This window comes from Labeo rohita, chromosome 8 (assembly GCF_022985175.1).
Source record: "Labeo rohita strain BAU-BD-2019 chromosome 8, IGBB_LRoh.1.0, whole genome shotgun sequence".
Taxonomy (NCBI): Eukaryota; Metazoa; Chordata; class Actinopteri; order Cypriniformes; family Cyprinidae; genus Labeo; species Labeo rohita.
Window position 1 is genome coordinate 36,656,730 of NC_066876.1, and position 18,024 is coordinate 36,674,753.

General features: G+C 35.2%; 2 protein-coding genes across 3 annotated transcripts in view; both read left to right on the forward strand.

Moving 5' to 3' along the window:
• Nucleotides 1–257: 257 nt before the first annotated feature.
• LOC127170153 (protein SSUH2 homolog) lies at nt 258–8,371 on the forward strand. The gene is made up of 12 exons (XM_051117947.1): nt 258–325; nt 557–606; nt 1,250–1,325; nt 2,394–2,529; nt 2,709–2,769; nt 4,792–4,913; nt 5,131–5,193; nt 5,290–5,372; nt 7,658–7,750; nt 7,841–7,946; nt 8,016–8,123; nt 8,223–8,371. Exons 2-12 carry the CDS (start codon nt 558–560, stop codon nt 8,361–8,363), a joined length of 1,038 nt encoding a protein of 345 aa, XP_050973904.1. The 5' UTR covers nt 258–325; nt 557; the 3' UTR covers nt 8,364–8,371.
• A 530-nt stretch (nt 8,372–8,901) lies between these two features.
• Nucleotides 8,902–18,024, forward strand: part of LOC127170097 (uncharacterized) — a 31,366-nt gene continuing 22,243 nt past the window's right edge. The window contains exons 1-6 of one of the 2 annotated variants that reach the window (XM_051117872.1): nt 8,902–9,046; nt 9,141–9,260; nt 9,362–9,420; nt 9,514–9,563; nt 9,902–10,185; nt 10,444–10,566. In XM_051117872.1, the coding sequence (XP_050973829.1) occupies nt 9,212–9,260; nt 9,362–9,420; nt 9,514–9,563; nt 9,902–10,185; nt 10,444–10,566 (565 nt within the window). In that variant the 5' untranslated portion in view covers nt 8,902–9,046; nt 9,141–9,211. Of the gene's footprint in view, nt 9,047–9,114; nt 9,261–9,361; nt 9,421–9,513; nt 9,564–9,901; nt 10,186–10,443; nt 10,567–18,024 lie in introns of both variants that reach the window. The other variant, XM_051117874.1, reaches the window with a different exon arrangement.

Here is an 18,024-nt window from a genome sequence, read left to right on the forward strand (position 1 = left end):
ATAGCTGTGGAATCTACTAAAAATAGTGGTTTTGATTCCACTGTGGTGATCAGTTTTCCATTTGACCTTAGTTACTTCTCATTCATTTTTGAGTTATTTATTTGATGCTTTATCTCTGCATTTTTAAATGTCTCGCTGAAGAGCCCATTGGTCATAACTAACGGAGGTGGTATTAATAGCATTAAACCACAGCTTCTTTAACCTTCTCAAAAACATCTCTCTCCTCCAATCACAACTCACAAGTGTCAGAACATAAGCTCCTTTACAGCTATATGAACATCAACTGTCTCCTCTGATTTGAGCAGTACCTCTAAGATACAAGAAAGTAAGTCTCTGATTACTTCTATGTTGAAACGAAAGCTTATATTTGACTAATACATATACTGTATATAATATATATATAAAGTATTCTTTTCTGAATGTGCTTTTTAGCCATTGCAGATCTAATTTAATGAGAGAACTTAAAAATGTAAATTAAATTTGACATTCCTTAGCTGAAATTGAGAAATAAATATAAGCAAGTACAATTAATTTGTTGTAATCTCTTTCTTGCAAGCATGTTTTACAGCATCCCAGGATATGAGGGAATTGCGGCTGGCGGAGGTGGTAAGAAGCACAAAACAATAATAATTACTTTTTAAAAATTATTACTATATTAAGTTAGTTATTTTATCACATTTTTTTATTATTCCAGCAAAAATTAACAGGGCCTCTAACATATGCATTCAAAAATTGGGTTATGTGACTTTTTTATTTCATATATATTAGGCAAACTTAAACTTTTATTTTGTATGCGATTAATGACAGCCCTAATATTTATTTTTTAATTTAATTTTTTTTTCCCTGTGATGGCAAAGCTGAATTTTTAGAAAGCTTCAGAAAGGAAATTGAAACTTGATTTGAAATGTGATTAATTTAATACATTCTTGCTGAATAAAATCTTATTGGCCCTAATTTTTTGAATGGTAGTTTATTTACTGTTTCATTAAATTATTAATTATATTAATTTGAAAACTATTAATAGTGGAGTCTCACTAGCTAGGGATCCAAGTAGATGCAACCCTTTTGGTTTTTCATCTAAGTTGGATGGAACAGTGGGAAATGGAAGAAAGGGTGTTTACTAAACAGACGATGTGCTAACTTTCATGGATGCAGTGGTATGGCTTATAGATTTTAGCATGAAGTAACAGAATTTGGATGCTGGATGTGTTGCTGGAATTATAAACTGTGGTGAATGTTCTTCTGACAGGTGCGTATCTTCCTCCTCCAATGCCCTCTGTGTTGATGCCTGTGCCTGATCACGCTACCAGCCATCCAGAGTGGCAGTACGTTTTTTGTTATAGTTCTTTATATAATACAAACAGTAAAAAATAAAAAGATTATTTCCAGCTGGTGTAAATTTTTTAAGTTTTTAACATTGCTTACATGTCTCTCTGGTGGTTTTAATAGTCAAGCCAAAGGCTAATGATGTCAACATAAAATGTGTTACCATTCTAATACATCGACTTGTAGACAACACTTTATAATTTGCTTTTCCTCTGCTTCTTTGGAATAAGTTTGTAGTTCAAACATATATGGCTGAATTAATCAAACATTGCTAATATTGCGTAGTAGGGCTGCACGATTATGACAAAAATCATAATTGTCAATTATTCCCTTGAAATTGTAAATGCGATTATTAATTACGATTATCGCAATTTACACTGAAAGATGTTTTGAATAGCTTTATACCATTGTTTCAAACTGCATGCCAAATTTTTATATAGTTTTCTTTAAATATAAAAAAAGTAAAAAATTAAAACAATGAAAAAAAAAAAAACCCTATAGATAACCTGTAGGAAAAATACACACTCTCTCTCTCTCTCTCTTTTTTTTTTTTTAGTAATTGTGCCTTTAAACGATTACATAATTGTGGCATCTGTAATTATAATCACAATTAGAAATTTGATTAATCGTACAGCCCTATTGTGTAGCGTTTAATACTTCAGTTAACTGAGTGAAAGTGGAGCAGGTAGTCAGAGATCTGCTGTGCTTGGGTGGAGGCGGGGACTAGTTTGCATATTCATGATTCTCGTATACGAAATGAGTTTTTACGGCATCTTAATTTTCACATTGTCATTTTGGTTATTGAACATGACTTTTATGGAATACAATTGGTGACTACCGGGAGACTTTATAATGTTGTAAAATATTTGATGTTGCAATGTTAGTGTCATTATAGTTCTTATCTGATAGTGTCAGTGCATTTAAATTGATATTATTACTGAATATGAATTCAATGACTTTTTTATAGATTAATGCACAGTTGATTTTTCAAACTGACTCCTGTTGCATGTTCATTTTATACATTGTTCAACAATCATGTCAGCAGTATATTAACATTTTCCTGTTAGGAACAACATTCCTTCCATCTCGGAGGGAAGAGCTCGTCAAGCTTTTGAAGAGTACGTCTCCAGCAAGTGCTGCTATAGTTCTGCCCCGGTCAGAGATGGAATCATAACTAACATGGAGTCCTTTAATACCTACAGGGTGAGACGTAATTCATTTTCATTATGAGCTCGGTGATATTCTTGTTAACTTTGAGCATGTGAAGTAGAAATGTAAGTCAACATGCATAAATATGGTTCTTTTTTGGCTGTATAGAGCCAAGTGTTGATAGATGCATTTATGAGGTCTGTTTTTTTATGAGGCTCTGTTTCTGTTCTCAGTATCGTTTGGAGACATTCACAGAGTCCAGATCTACTAAATGGGGTCAGGAGCCTTACACAGGTACCGGAAGTCAATAACGTGGTGTTTGCTTAAGTGGCGTCGTATTTGCTGAACAAAGTCCAATACTTGGTTCTTTGAGGTGCAGATTCCAAAAAAGTGCTAAATTTTGCTCAAACACATCCTGCTTTCTCAAAATATGATGCATTTTATAACATTTTTGCTTTTTTCTGAGCCAGATTACAACTATTAGTTCAATTCTCATGTAAATGATTCTGAACACATTATATTTCTAATCCTGATTTAAAAGTTAGAAAATGCAACATGTGGCAATGTTTTCTGGTGTATCTGTGCATTTCACTACAACCGAATAGCGACAAAAAACTTTGACATTAAATGCAGCATTTGAACATAGCTTTCCACTTCTTTGCAGATTATAAGTTAAACTAGATAGAAAAATCCATAGACAAGCTTTAAAGGTGCTGTATGTAAGTTAAGTTTTTGATTCTTCTTAAGCCAAAAAATAACATAATATATGTTTGTAGATATTTGGAAAACATGTTATGTTTACATAGCTGTTTCTCTGAATAATAATGCTATAGCCAGTAATTCTACTCTGAAATGTGCGTTTTGGGCCCATTTCAACCGCTAGCTGGCAGTATTACTGCACAATGCTCTATGAGCAGAGGAATATTAAAACACAGTAAATCAACTCATCAAATTACAGTGCACTGCTCATTGCGTGTTCTCAATCTGGCAAACCCGCGTGAGTGTTGGCTTTCTCCAATACTTTGAATTTGGACTGCAGTACCCATTTCAACCACTAGCTGTCAATCTTTTCAGTTTAAAACAACAGATAGAAAGATTACAGTCTGAATGTTTTGAAGGCAATACAGTACATTAGAAAAACAGATAGACAGAAATACAGATAGATAGATAGACAGATAGACAGATAGATAGACAGATAGACAGATAGATAGATAGACAGATAGACAGATAGATAGACAGATAGACAGTAACAAGTTACTAATATGGTTAACAAGTTACTAGCATGTTACTAGTATGATTAACAAGTTACTAGCAAGTTGCTAGCATGTTGTTAGCAAGATTAGCGAGTCAGTAGCATGTTTCTAACATAACTAGCAAGTTAATAACATGTTGGTAGCATGATTAACAACTTACTAGCATGTTGCTAGCATGTTACTAGCATGATTACCAAGTTACTACCAAGTTGCTAGCATGTTGCTAGCATGATTAGCAAGTTACTAGAATGCTGTTAACATGATTAGCAAGTCACTAGCATGTTTCTAGCATAACTAACAAGTTAATAACATATTGGTAGCATGATTAACAACTTACTAGCATGTTGCTAGCATGTTACTAGCAAGTTGTTAGTATGGTTAATAAGTTACTAGCATGTTGTTAGCATGATTAGCAAGTCACTAGCATGTTTCTAGCATAACTACCAAGTTAATAACATTGGTAGCATGATTAACAACTTACTAGCATGTTGCTAACATGTTTCTAGGATGATTAACAAGTTAATAGCACGTTGGTTTCATGATTAGCAAATTATTAACATGTTGTTAGCATGATATGCATGTTGCTAGCATGTTTCTACCATCACTAACAAGTTATTAACATGATTCTAGCATGATTAGCATGTTACTAGCATGTTGCTAGCACGATTCCACCATGACTAGCATGTTTCTAGCTTGATTAGCACGTTTAAACCAGATAAAAACCAGGTAAAACCAGCCTAGGCTGGTTGTCTAGTCTTAGCTGGTTTAAGTTGAAAATAGCTGGTTTAAGCTTGGTTGGTCTTTTAGCAGGAATTTTATCTTGACCAGCTAAGACCGGCCTGACCAGCCAAAAAGTGGTCAAAACCACTTTTAATCATTTTAAAACCAGCCTGGGAGATCAGCCAAAGCAGTCAACCAGCTTAGGCGGGTTTTGCTGTTTTTCAGTAGTAGTTTTTAGGGAGTAGTTAAGCTTTGCTATTAGCAATGAACAGTTTAAATACACCATAAGACCCAGTGTACAAATGTGCTGACCTGAAACATTCTTGTTTAAACTCCCTCTCAGGACAGCGTGTGGATGCCGGTATTCAGCGTCCTCCAGGACCGTGGGAGATCGCAGCTCAGCCTCCGTCCTATTTTATTGATCACAAGGAGACCATTAGAGTGCCATACACTTCCTCAATCAAGGTTTGATCTGTCACTGTCCTCAAAAACAGCCAATGGAACAACAGAGCATGCTGCAAATACTGTATCAGAAAATGTTTTAATGAAACAATCTTAAACTATAGATATTTTGGTAGCACTTCATTTTAAGAAGATCTCAAAGACTTTCAGAAAAAAGAAGTAATGTACGGTATATTGTCAAGTAACTGGAAAGTAAAAACGGTTTCTTGTTGTGTTCTAGAAATGTGACCCATGCAGCGGAATGGGAAAAAACTCTTGTTCTTCCTGCACTGGTACTGGAAGCGTAAGTGACATCTCGTGTTTGGAGCAAATGATTAGAGGAGGATATATATCAAATGTGAAGCTTCTATAAAGCTTCTATATGTCTGTCTTAATGCAGAAAGTGTGCTCTGGATGTAACGGTTCTGGTAAACTTCCTGATAACGAGTCCTGCAATAAATGTGACTATAGTGGACACCAAAAGTAAGTTTGCCATTCTCCACATATTAACTGTTTTTTTGTTTTGTTTTTTTGAGTCAATGATAGACACCTCAAGCCATCACTCATTTAGCTAATGTTTTACAATTACTAAAGAAACATCAGGGATATTCTCACAACCTTTAATTAATGAGCTGATTATGAAATGATGGTCCAAAATGACTGCAGAGCAATAAATAATCACAAAAGCTAGAATCTCCAGGAAAATAATGTGCATGCATTAATTTTTAAAGGTTATGTTAGCAGAAATATTTCAATAGTATGCACAGCATGTAAAGGGCTTTTTCTGAACGAAGGCTTAAAGGCACAAGTTTTGGCACGAGTTTTGTAATAAAATGTCCAAAAACCACTTGCACAGTGTTATACATTTCATGCAATTGTGTACTTACGTTATCTCAAATGTTCTCGAGGATCTGTAAATCCAGAAAAATTCCAGTTTTAAAAATGATTCGTCCCTGGACATTGTCATATGACATTACGGCAACACACGTGGACAAATGCGGAAGTTGTAGTTTTACCGCATGCGGATCTACATAGAAACTACATAGAAACTTCCTATAGGCACGTAATTTGGGCAGACTCTGTTTTTCTGGTGAGCATGAGTAGCAGTACACGAGTGAAACGCACATAGTTTTATCAAGTCTGGTGAGCAAACCTATGGTAATGTAATTAAATACAGTATGTGCTGCACAAAAACATTGAGCCATACTTGCAAATACGGTGGGTTCGTTCCCAGCCGAGGAAGAAGGGTCTTATCTAGCGAAACAATCACTCATTTTTTTCGGAAAATAAAAATTTGTATACTTTCTAAGCACAAAAGCTGGTGTAGCACAGGCTCTGGGATGCTACGTACTATTAAATCACGTCGAAAGGTCACGCAGAACTACAGACCCAGTGTTTATAAAGCTAATGCACAAAGACTAAGAAAGTGCAAGTAAGTCAAACACTGTTTACAAACAAAAAGATACAACGATGATTTCGCCATACTCTACCTTTTTGAGCCAGAGTACACAGACGATGAACTTAGATGTAATTCGTAGTAGTGATGGGAAGTTCAGATCATTTTACCGACTTTTTGAGTCTCGTTCAGCAAAATGAACGAATCTTTTTGAGTCATTTCGTTCATTTTAGCAAAATATAATTAAAATGTTACGTGTTACTTCCCTAACACATCTACTGCTGACACAAACGTTGATCACACTACAAACAAGACAAAACTATAATGCTATAAGAAACAGAAAAGATTCATTCATTGTTTACCTGGGTCTTTAGTCTATGATTAGCTCACCTCACCTCTTATCTGACAAGTTTTCGGGTTTGAGTCATTTGTTCATCACGTGACAGCCCCATAAGATGAACGAATGACTCGAAAAACTGAAGACTTCAAACAGGTGAACTAATTCCAGTACAGAACCTAATAGGATGTTGCGCATGCGCGACTGAATGAATCACTCCCCGAGACAACTCGTTCTTCTTGAGTCACATTAAAGATTCATTCAAGAACGACCCATCACTAATTCGTAGCATCGTGGATGTGCATCCCAGAGCCTGTGCTATAATTTATAATTTAAGAATATAATTTCTGTGCCGAAGAAAAATGACAGATCGTTTCACTAGATAGGACCCTTCTTCCTCGGCTGGGATCGGTTAGAGTCTTTGAAGCTGCATTTAAACTACATTTTAGAAGTTCAAAATCGGGGCACCAATGAAGTCCATTATATGGAGAAAAATCCTAAAATGTTTTCCTCAAAAACCACAATTTCTTTACAACTGAAGTATACAATTTGATATATAAATGTGAAGCAATGAGAAAATTAAAAGGGTAAATGAACTATGTTTTGAGAAACAAACCAAAACCCCCCCTTAAATATGAATACTCTGTCAAAATTGTAACTACTTTTTTTTTTTACTCTTCGGCATTCTTCAGCATTTGGAAAGTCAAACTTTTTGACCTGATTCATAAGATTCAAAAGAACTCATAAGAGAGAGAATCCTTTAAGAATGAGTTCTTTTAATTCTTATGAATCTTTGATTCTTCATGTCTCTGACTCTACTGGGTCTTGTGTCTGCAACCATCAAAGCCTTCATAAAAGAAATAAGTGTTGTCTATGTATTTGGCTTTTTCTCTCTCATCGCTTTTGATTCAGACTCTAAGCTCACAACTGCCATGGGTGTCCTTCACAAATGTTTTACTTCTGCAGTCGTAAATGCATCTAGTAGAGGGCAGCTGTAGCTCGATATTTCCTAAGCGTTTGTCTGCCAACTTTCAGATGTAGTTCATGTAGCGGCAGCGGCTTTCACAAGTGTGACACCTGTGACGGAAGGGGACAGTTGCTCATCTTCATCAACCTCAAAGTTAAATGGTATTAACATATTTTATTGATAATATCCTAACCCTGTACACTCTGTCAAACAACTGTCTCATTCTGAAAGCACCTTTTGGGCCATTTCAGGAGCACTGAGAAGGATGATTACGTAGCGCAGGATTCAAGTGGACTGAGACCAGAAAAGCTGGGGAAGGTTTCAGGAAAAGAACTCTTCAAGGATGCCCAGATTATGGTAAGAACAGATGAGTAATAAGAGGCTGAAGATGATAAATCTGCAATATGGTTGTATGTTTAACTGCAGGTCTATCCAGTGATGGGTTTTCCTGATGTTTCTGTTGCACAAGCGTCTGAGCGTGTCATTAGAGACCATCAGGTGAAATATACCAAGAACTCCCACATATTACAACAGGTATCAATTTGATTTTATTGCCAGTTGCATTTTGTCATTATAACATAATACTAATGAATGCTGAATCTGGTTCTTTAAATCAATTTTCTCTTGTTCCAGAGGCAGACAATTGAGCTCATTACCATAACGAGAGTGAACTACATGTGGAAAGAAAAGTCTTATGTTTATTACGTGTATGGAAATGAGTTAAAAGTGAACGCTGATGACTATCCCGCCACCTGCTGCTGTTCTGTGATGTAACTTTATATGTTTATTAAGCACTGTACGCAGACATCAAAAACATGACACACAAAACAAAACCTGTCTTAGTAAAACTGTTTTAGACAAACACATTATGACCATGTAAAAGGCAAAGCTCTGCAATGTAGCCTGCAATAAATTACGCAATGGAAAAAATTCAAAATAAAGTTTGTGCATTTAACACAGCAGTTTGCCTTGTTATTTTTGTAAAAATAAATAAATTTATTAATCCATCAAATGTGAATACTGTTTAAAAATGTAAACATGAATTTTTTTTTTTTTTCACACTTCAGGTTTGGAAAAAGATTGTTGAGAGTGTTCACTGGTGACCAAATGTAGGGGTCCTTATTTGAATATATATAGTAAATGAATAATTATGAATTAAAAGAAAAGAAATAGGAAATAGGAATAGTTCACACAAAAATGTACATTTTCGCAAACTAATCTACACATTGGATGGATTTGCTGCAGTAAATGGGTGCCGTCATAATAAGCTGATAAAAAAAACATTACAATAGTCCACAAGTAAACCACACCACTCCAGTCTGTGTAACAGGAAGTGTGTGTCATCTACGTCTGCTACACCACTGTGGCAGTTGCTCTCTTTTAGATTCTGAACACTTGTTGGTTTATTGTCATTAATTTGTGTTTCACTTCCTAAGTCGTCTTCTCAGCGTGCAACGGTAAGCACCATACACTCACTTGCTTCATAAAATGTAAAAATCTAGTTTTTCGTTTGTTTTGGTATAAGACATGCCTCATTGTGCAAATGACAAGGATTACACTGAGAAGAACTGGTGAGTGACGGCTAGTGCACATTGTTAGTAAGGAGCATCGTTTGACACACAATGAAGCTCATTTCACACGTCCTTTCGCTGGTTGTAATGTTAGCTTCACGTAAGTACAGCATTTTCTTCCTTGGTTCATTTTTCAGTTCACTGTGTGTACAGGGAATAAAACATATATTAATAATAAACCATTGTCATCCGTTTACCCAGAGAAATGTCAGGAATTGGAGTGGATTGTTGAACCAACTCCAGACGTCGCATATGATGAGGTTTATATAAAAAATTGTCTTTTCTCAGCACTAGTATAGTAAAATGTATTTTACATTTTATTAATTATCTTTTTATTTGCCTTTCTTTAACAGTACATATACAGTGACTTTGGCTTTAATTTCTTTGATTTTTTCATTGAAAGGTATGAATTAATTTTGTTTAACTGTATTAGAGGTGCTTTACTTACGACAATAGGCTGAATCTCACAACCATCATGTTTAAGTTGTTGTGATTCTGCCAATTGTTTTAATTTTTTTTTTTTTTAAATCAAAGCACTATTAATTTAAAAGCAACATTAATTTGTTTCCTCTGGCTCCATTTAACAGTACTTGATTAATAAAGTATGATTTGTACATTATTATTTCAGTTATTTTTAATATACAGTAAGACCTGTGTTTGAATCTAACATGAATAATGTATAAAGACACGAGCACCCATGACTTAAATTGGCACTGTTAACGATGCACTCTATTGTACTAGTTTTGATGTCCCAGAACCCAACATCACAGTGTACCGACAAACGGAGGACAGAGAGAATGTGATCGTGACATGCCAGTTTGGCAAAACACACCGCAGCCATTCATACAGTCTGTCTGTGGAGAGTGAACTGAACTACACCACAGAATTACTCAAATGCTCTTCTTCAGATTCTTCTGAAATATGTGTGTATATGGTTACAGTGAGTCCACCTGCTTCCTTCACCTGTGAGCATGATTGCCTGTTTGCTGATTTGCGCAGCCAGACCTACAATTACAGTGTGTCAGGTAAACAAATACATCTCTGCTGTGACTTAGATGCTACATCCTTGCCTAGATCATACAATATTGATAAATGTTTGCATTTTCCTATTTTAAAACATTTTTATCTCTGCCTCTCTTTCTCCCTATCTCGCTTCCACCCTCATCTGATGTTTAGCCACTTAAAATATACATAATATACATAATACAGCTAATCACTTGGTGCCTATATTTTAGAGCATACAAGCCTAACTATATTTTGACTGTCATTTTATTTTCATGCAGTCTTGGATCATCATGAAGAAGGAGTGTCTTTATTCTACATCTGTTTTTCCTCCTCCATTGTTGTTGGTCTCTTCATCATGACTGCAGCAGTGATCGTGACCAACATCAGGAGCAAAACTAAAGGTGTGTGTTTCAGCAGTTACTCATTCATTTAGAGCAGCAGTGAATATTATGGTCTGATCAAAGGTCTGATCAAAACCTAAAACTGAAAATGCATATGCAGAAAATGCTTCTTTATGCATTTCACTTCATTACTGGCTCAGTCATCCTTTACTTTGGCTGCTAAAGATCTCTTACAAGAAGCTCAAAGACAAACATGCAGGCTCTGCATGGGTTTCAGAGTTGTTGATTGAATTCAATGAGCTTTGAGTTTCTCTTCCTCAATTTTATTGCTGATGACTGTCTTAGCACATCACACAGTACGCACTCAGTATATATACAGTATAGTTTCCTGTGTACACTTGAGTCTACGTTAAAATTTCACACCATTTATTCGTGTGAGATGCATTTTGACATGCAGTGCTAATGAAGACAACTTATAGCATTTATACATATTCTGATCATATTTGTGCTTGAAGTGATGATAATTGGATTTGGTTTGTTGTGAGTTTGGGTTTAGGATTAGATTTGGATCAGCAGTGTTTCCCCTGCGATTATATTAGGGGGGACACATGAACACATGAACATCATCTCCAGAGCTGCTGTGAGAGTCATTTCATGTGAATTTTACCGTTTCATTTGAGAAAACTAGCATCATATCATACTGTATACACACAGAAACTAACCGGCAACCTGTCAAAATAAAAGTACGGTTTAATGTGTAACAGAAATATATTACTCTTATATTACATTTGTATAGTATAATGTACGTCTTTATATATTTCTATTTCTGGCCAATTTAAATAAAACAAGTAAATTATACAAATAAATATTACAACCAGATTAACCACTTAATTTCAGAAAAAAAATTCTACTATTATTATTAAAACTTTTTTAACAGAATATTCACACAAATTTTCTTCCATGTATTCATTTTAACAGTAAACCTCTGTTTGTTTGCCAGAAAATAAAAGGGTTTAATTTTCATTTGATTAGAAATAAATATGTGTTTCAGAGAGTAAAGTACGGAAAAAAAAAAAGTACCGTTGGGTACCGGCACCCCTGCCCCATCCATCCCCCTAACCCCCCCGCCCCGCCCCGCCCCGCCCCGCCCAGCCCAAAGCTGTGAACCTAGGGGAAACACTTGCGCTTCAGTAGTTTAACAGCTCACGGAAACTAACACTGTGAACTCTATGTATGCTTTCATTAACAGACCCCATCGACCCCACAGCAGCTACCAACAACGACTATGTGGAAGCATAAATAATCACTTTCAGAAGAGAATAGAGGCCTGAAGAAAAAAAAAAAAAAACACATGAAAATGAGCATATAAATTAAAAAGCTATTTATTATTCAACTAACCGTTTGCATTTTTTATTTTATTTGGAATTCATAAACAGAGGTACACAGGTGTGTATGGGTGACCAAAATAAAAAATATATTGGGTAAATAAGTTCAGACCACTCATTTGCGCACAGACATGGTTGACAGCTGTTAATGCACATCTGTCTGTTATACTGTATAATATTTCCATTCGTGCAAAGTGCATTAAGTATTAAGTGCAATAATGCTATTATTACTATTATTAATTATTTAATTTTTTTATAGTTATATTTAATGGGTCACACTATGTGCAGTGTGAGTACCAAACCAAATCTCCATCTCATGAGAACCAGACCAAAAACTTCTGTACAATTTTATAAAAACATAATTTGTTTATTTTTTTTATTATTATTATTATTATTTTTTACATTTTACATGATTTTGCTTATGCTGTAACATTCCTCATTTGTTAATATGTTTGGAAAAAACTGTTATATAAAAATAACTATTATACTTATTACTGCTGTACTTTACTGCTGTAGCTTTGAAATCTGTCTACATACAGTAAGGGGCAGAAGCTGTGGTATGGTATATTTCTAATATGCTATATGTTAGAAAATAAAAGTGATTACTAGCATGCATTAATGCAATTTGTTCTTTTTTGTTCTTCTTTGTTCTTATCTTTAATAATAAAAATAAAATAACAAAAATAACTGTATGGTGTGTCTGTGCGGGTTCATGTGTTTTAATATTGTGAATAAGATTTTGGTCATCCAAGTCTGCAATAGGGCTGACAACCACTGCAACAATAGTCAACAATGTCAACAATAAAAAAACTGTCAAAAATATTGTTGTAACACAATGGTATTTTGACGTCCTATTTTACAAAAGGAGACAGACATGATGATGCATTATTTTAACATTTTAAGCTGTCAAATTGTGTCAACAATGTGTTGTCATCAAGGCATCAACAAAATGCCATTCATAAGCTGAAATATGTACTTTCTCTCTCACACACACACACACACACACACAGCTTGACATGCTCAGGGCAGGTTCTGCAATACTGTATGTGTAGGCCTACAGTATGTACTTTGAGCCCTGCTGTTCATTGGGGCCAAATTTCTTTTGATTTTTGATACATTTGTATTTTTTAAATTTTATCTTATTTTATCTTATTTTTTTATGAATTTGACTTTAATCAAAATGACCAGTTGTTATAGTTTCTATTTTGTGCTGGTCAATTTTGAACAATAGATAAAATTTAACTTCTAGCAAAAACTGGAGAGAATTGCATGGGGCCGAGGGGCTCCTCTCCTAACAGATCAAAAAAATTAACTCCAAACTTTTTCTAAAACTTGAGAGCCCTGTAAAAGTAACACAAACCTAGCCTATTGTGATTTATTGGAAGAAAGACACACTATGTTGTGTCCACTCATCAAGAGATTGATTATGATTTAAGAACTGATATTGGTTCATTAAAATGAAAATCTATTAAAATCAAGAAATCGTTTTTTGTTTGTTTGTTTGTTTTTTTGGTTTACCCAGCCCTAGCGTATTTTGGTGTTTTTAAACACTGTGCTGTCCTCCTGTTGGTTCATGATTAAAATGAAAATGTGTGCAAAAATAAAAAGCAATTAAATGTGTTTTTTCCCAAATAATTGAAGAATATACAAATGTTAGTCTGTGAACTAAAGCTCAACAAAAAGTGGAAGTACAAAAAAATCCTTGCACAAGTACACAAAACTATACACAAAACAAACAAAAAAAAAATTACTGTACAATTTTACTCAAATTAAATCTGCATGTGTATTAAAAAGGACAAATAAGGAAACATTCTGGTGAAAGTAATGTAAAATGTTTTAAAGTTAATGCAGTGCCAGTGCAAGCATGTAACATGTAATGTTCTTCAAAGTGTAACAATGTATGTGACTGTGTGTGTGTGTGTATATTTTGCTAATAATGTGGTATGTATGAACCTGTAGTATATAGATGAAATGAGTTATCCAGATAAGTGATAAGTGGTATATATAAGTGATGTTATAATACACTTTTGATTCACCATTTTGACAGTTTTGTAGACAGGAAATAAAAAAGTGATGTGAAAATGCAAACGCAATGATATTTTACAGATTCTTAGAAGCGCAATAAAGCTCCATTTAGTCATTTTGTGATTTGGGTTTTTTAGATGCTCAGTTTTATAAATTCATTAGAATTTTGATAGTTCACCTTCTTCATTGTAGATGTTCATATCACTGGCGCTGTTCTGAGTAATTATGATTTTATCTGGTAGGAGCAGTGTTTAGTTGATTTTAATTTTACTGCATGGTGAATTGTAAAAGTATTTCAGAGATTATTTTATTATCATTACTATTACTTTACAATGATGTTGTCATATATACATAATTAATTAACATTAAGAAAAGAGCATCTGCTTAATTTATTTGAAAGCAGGAACTGCAGTTACTGAATTACAACTCAAATGACATGCAAAACCAAATTTATGTATGCATTTTTTCTTGCTATTTGATCTGTAACTACATCCAGTAGGAGGCATCTGTGGTTTGCTATTATTATATGAGTTTTGAGTTGCTGTCTGTTTTTCAGATGTAGTTCATATCGGATTGAGGGGGGCTGCTCATCTTCTTAATACAAATAATATCTCACATACATGGAAATAGGATTTACTTTGAATTTGTTACATAATTACAAAGAAATATTAAGGTTCTCCATCTTGGGAAAGTCCAGGCAATTTTTATTCTGGTCTTATTCCTCTTTTTAAAAAAGGCATTTTTTGCAGAAGAACATTTTCCTTTGGAAGTTTGCCTTTAACAGAAAACTCTGCACTGTACTCCAACACCTACACTGTAAAAAACAATTTGTTGAGTCAACTTAAAATAATTTGTTACCTGACTGCCTTAAAATTTTAAGTTCAGTCACTCAAAAAAATTGTATTCAACTTAAAGTGTTAAATTATACTAAGTGACAACTTCGATATTTGAGTTGAATCAACTTAAAATATTAAGGCAGCAGGGTTACTTACCCATCTGTTAAGTTTAGCAAACACAAATATCTAAGTTGTTACTTAGTACAACTTAACATTTCAAGTTGACTAAACTTATTTTAGTTGACTGAACTTAAAATTTTAAGGCAGCAGGGTAACAAAATATTTTGAGCTGACTCAAAAATTGTGTTGTTTTTTTTTTTTTGTTTTTTACAGTGTATGGACAACAACTCTCAACTCTCCTTAAAGGGGTTGTTGGATGCAAAACTCACTTTTACGTGTTGTTTGAACATAAATGTGTGTTGGCAGTGTGTGTACACAGCGACCCTATAACGATAAAACATACACCCAGTGGTATTTTTTTAATCTTTATAAGTAACATCCCCTTTTTCAAATCAGGCCATTCTCAGCTTCTTGTTGGTGTGACGTTACACCGACCAAGGACGCTCCCACAATAATTGATTGACATGACCGTCTAACCTTAGACCCGTCCTAAATGAGCTGAGAACAGTCGGACAGCCACTGGGTTGACTCCGGTGCAGGGGAAGACAAGAATGTCTCCAACTGAGCGATTGAGGTGTTCTGTTGTTGAATATAATAATGAACATCACAGTTGTCATTTACTCCCAACATCTGAGCCGCTGAAGATGCAGAGGATTAACATTACGTTCGTTTTTGAAGGAAATGTGCCCGGCGATCTACATAAATGCATCTATGTTCAAGTCAAGTCAAGTTGAGCTTTATTGTCATTCCGCTACATGTGTGGACATACAGTGGAATGAAATGTTGTGTCTCGCAGGACCATGGTGCTAAACATTTTTTTAAATCTATACATAAACTATACATATACTATAAATAATTGACTATACATACACATAACCTAAGACAGACTATACAAGTACTTTACATACTTTGCATGATAATGTGCAGAGGAGGTATTTAAAGGTTAAGAAGCAAAGATTTGTGGTGCATTGACAAGTAAACATTTGTTAAAGGGGTCATCGGATGCCCATTTTCCACAAGTTGATATGATTTTTTAGGGTCTTAATGAAAAGTCTATAATGTACTTTGGTTAAAAATTCTCAATGTGTAAAACAACACCCTTTTTACCTTGCCAAAATCAGCTCTGCAAAAATCATCTCATTCTGCTCGAGGCTGCTTTAAATGCAAATGAGCTCTGCTCGCCCCGCCCCTCTCTTCTCTCTGTGTAGTGACGAGCTGCTCGGAGAGATTGTTTACTTTAGCCGCATTTAGGGCGTTTAGCCGCTAAACTTGCTAACTAGCACATTATTAGGAAAGGCGATCACAAAGATTCGTTGAAAAAAAAAAACCCTTATACTCACTTCTGCTGTAAGTGAAGCTGGATCATGAATGATTCACGTGAACATAGACGCATATATGTAGATCGGGAGGTGCATTCCCTTCACAAACAAACGTAATCTACTGCATCTTCAGCGGCTCAGATGTCGGGAGTAAATGACGACCACTATGTTCATTATTACATCCAGCATAACATAACACCTCAATCGTTCAATCGGAGAGATACTCTTGACTAACTTACATCCCTGCTCCGACATCTAAACAAAGAGGACGGACTGACAGCTGATCCGAGGTAAAACGCTCATGTCAATCAACTATCATGGGAGTGGCCTCTGTTGGTGTGACTCCACAACGACAGGCATCTGAGAATGGCTCGAAATGAAAAAGGGAATATTATTTTTACAGATTAATTAAAAACCACTGCATGGATTTTTATCATTATAGGATAGATTTCTACATACACTGACAACACACATTAATGTTCAAACAGCATGTAAAAGTGAACTTAGCATCCGATGACCCCTTTAAGTCCTTATTAGGTCCTTGTAAGGTGGTGTGTTAATAAGAACAGTGTGTGTCCAGTTTATTTTACAGCCAGTGAACATTAAAGAGCATGAGTGTTGGAAGAGCTGATCTCTTTGGCAATCATAGATGTATTTTGGAATGATTTCCTTATGAATTAGCGGTAAACTGACATGATAGATCATGCATCCACTGATTCACACAGGAGGAAAAAAAAAACCCTTAACATTCAGGGAACTTAGTACGTTCCGACAAAAGGGAATAGGCCATGCCTAGACATTTGAGAATACATCGCTTGTCTTACCAGAGAAAATTTATATGTGTGATGCCCCTGGGCACTTGCCCATTTGCCCATATGGTTAATCCGCCTATGCCTCTGTGTTTTGAACTTTTTAATGTAAAGTGCTGTAACTCCGTTCCTTCAAGCGCATCATTCTGCAGATGTGCATATCATAAGCGCTTCATGCCGCACTGTATTTGTTTTGTCCTATCTATCATATGTTGTTGCCAGAGGTTGCATTTGACTTTAACATTGTCCGTCACTTTGACGGACAGGGTCATAAACATTCAACAGTACAGTACATGCGCCTCCTATCCAATAGGCTAAATTGCAATAGGCTAAGCTCTGTGCTTTCTTACTTTCAAAATGAAAAAGTCTCAGATTTTAAATTCTGTCTATTTCATTAATGTCACGACCTCACCAGTCTAGGTTGGGAAGGCAGATGACAAGGAAAATAAAAAGGTATAATTTTGGGAACGACAACAACCCCTTTCTCCTGTCCCAGCTCACAATGACCACGACATAGCGATTTTTATACGTTTTCACAAGAAGTTTATTATAATATAAATCAAAGAATTGGAAGCATATCTCTTCGGAAGGGGATCAAGGCCAAAAAAAACAAACAAAAGGAAAACTAGCTAAGGGTTTAGAACTAAATTACTTATCGAAACAAAATTCTCAAAAGAAATACAGGAGCAGACTTCCCTGACTCCTTAACTAGTCAAAACCAGGAGAAAAGGTTTACACCTTTTCCCCAACCTATTTGCTTCAAGAGTGAACGAAAGACTATTTACAAATAACGAATGAACAAAATAAACAACGAGTAACAGTTTACAGACTGAAAGGTATTAGTTGCGACTGCGAGTTACAGGGGAAACGAATTATATTCAATATAACCGCGTGGAAGCGAGAGCTCCGCGGCACAACTTAGACAACAGTTCAACCGTGCTTTCACGATAACGTTATTCGCAACAATGTACACTCAAAAAAGAAGAGAAAAGAGTTGTCTGGGGCAGGAGACAGAGGACAAAAC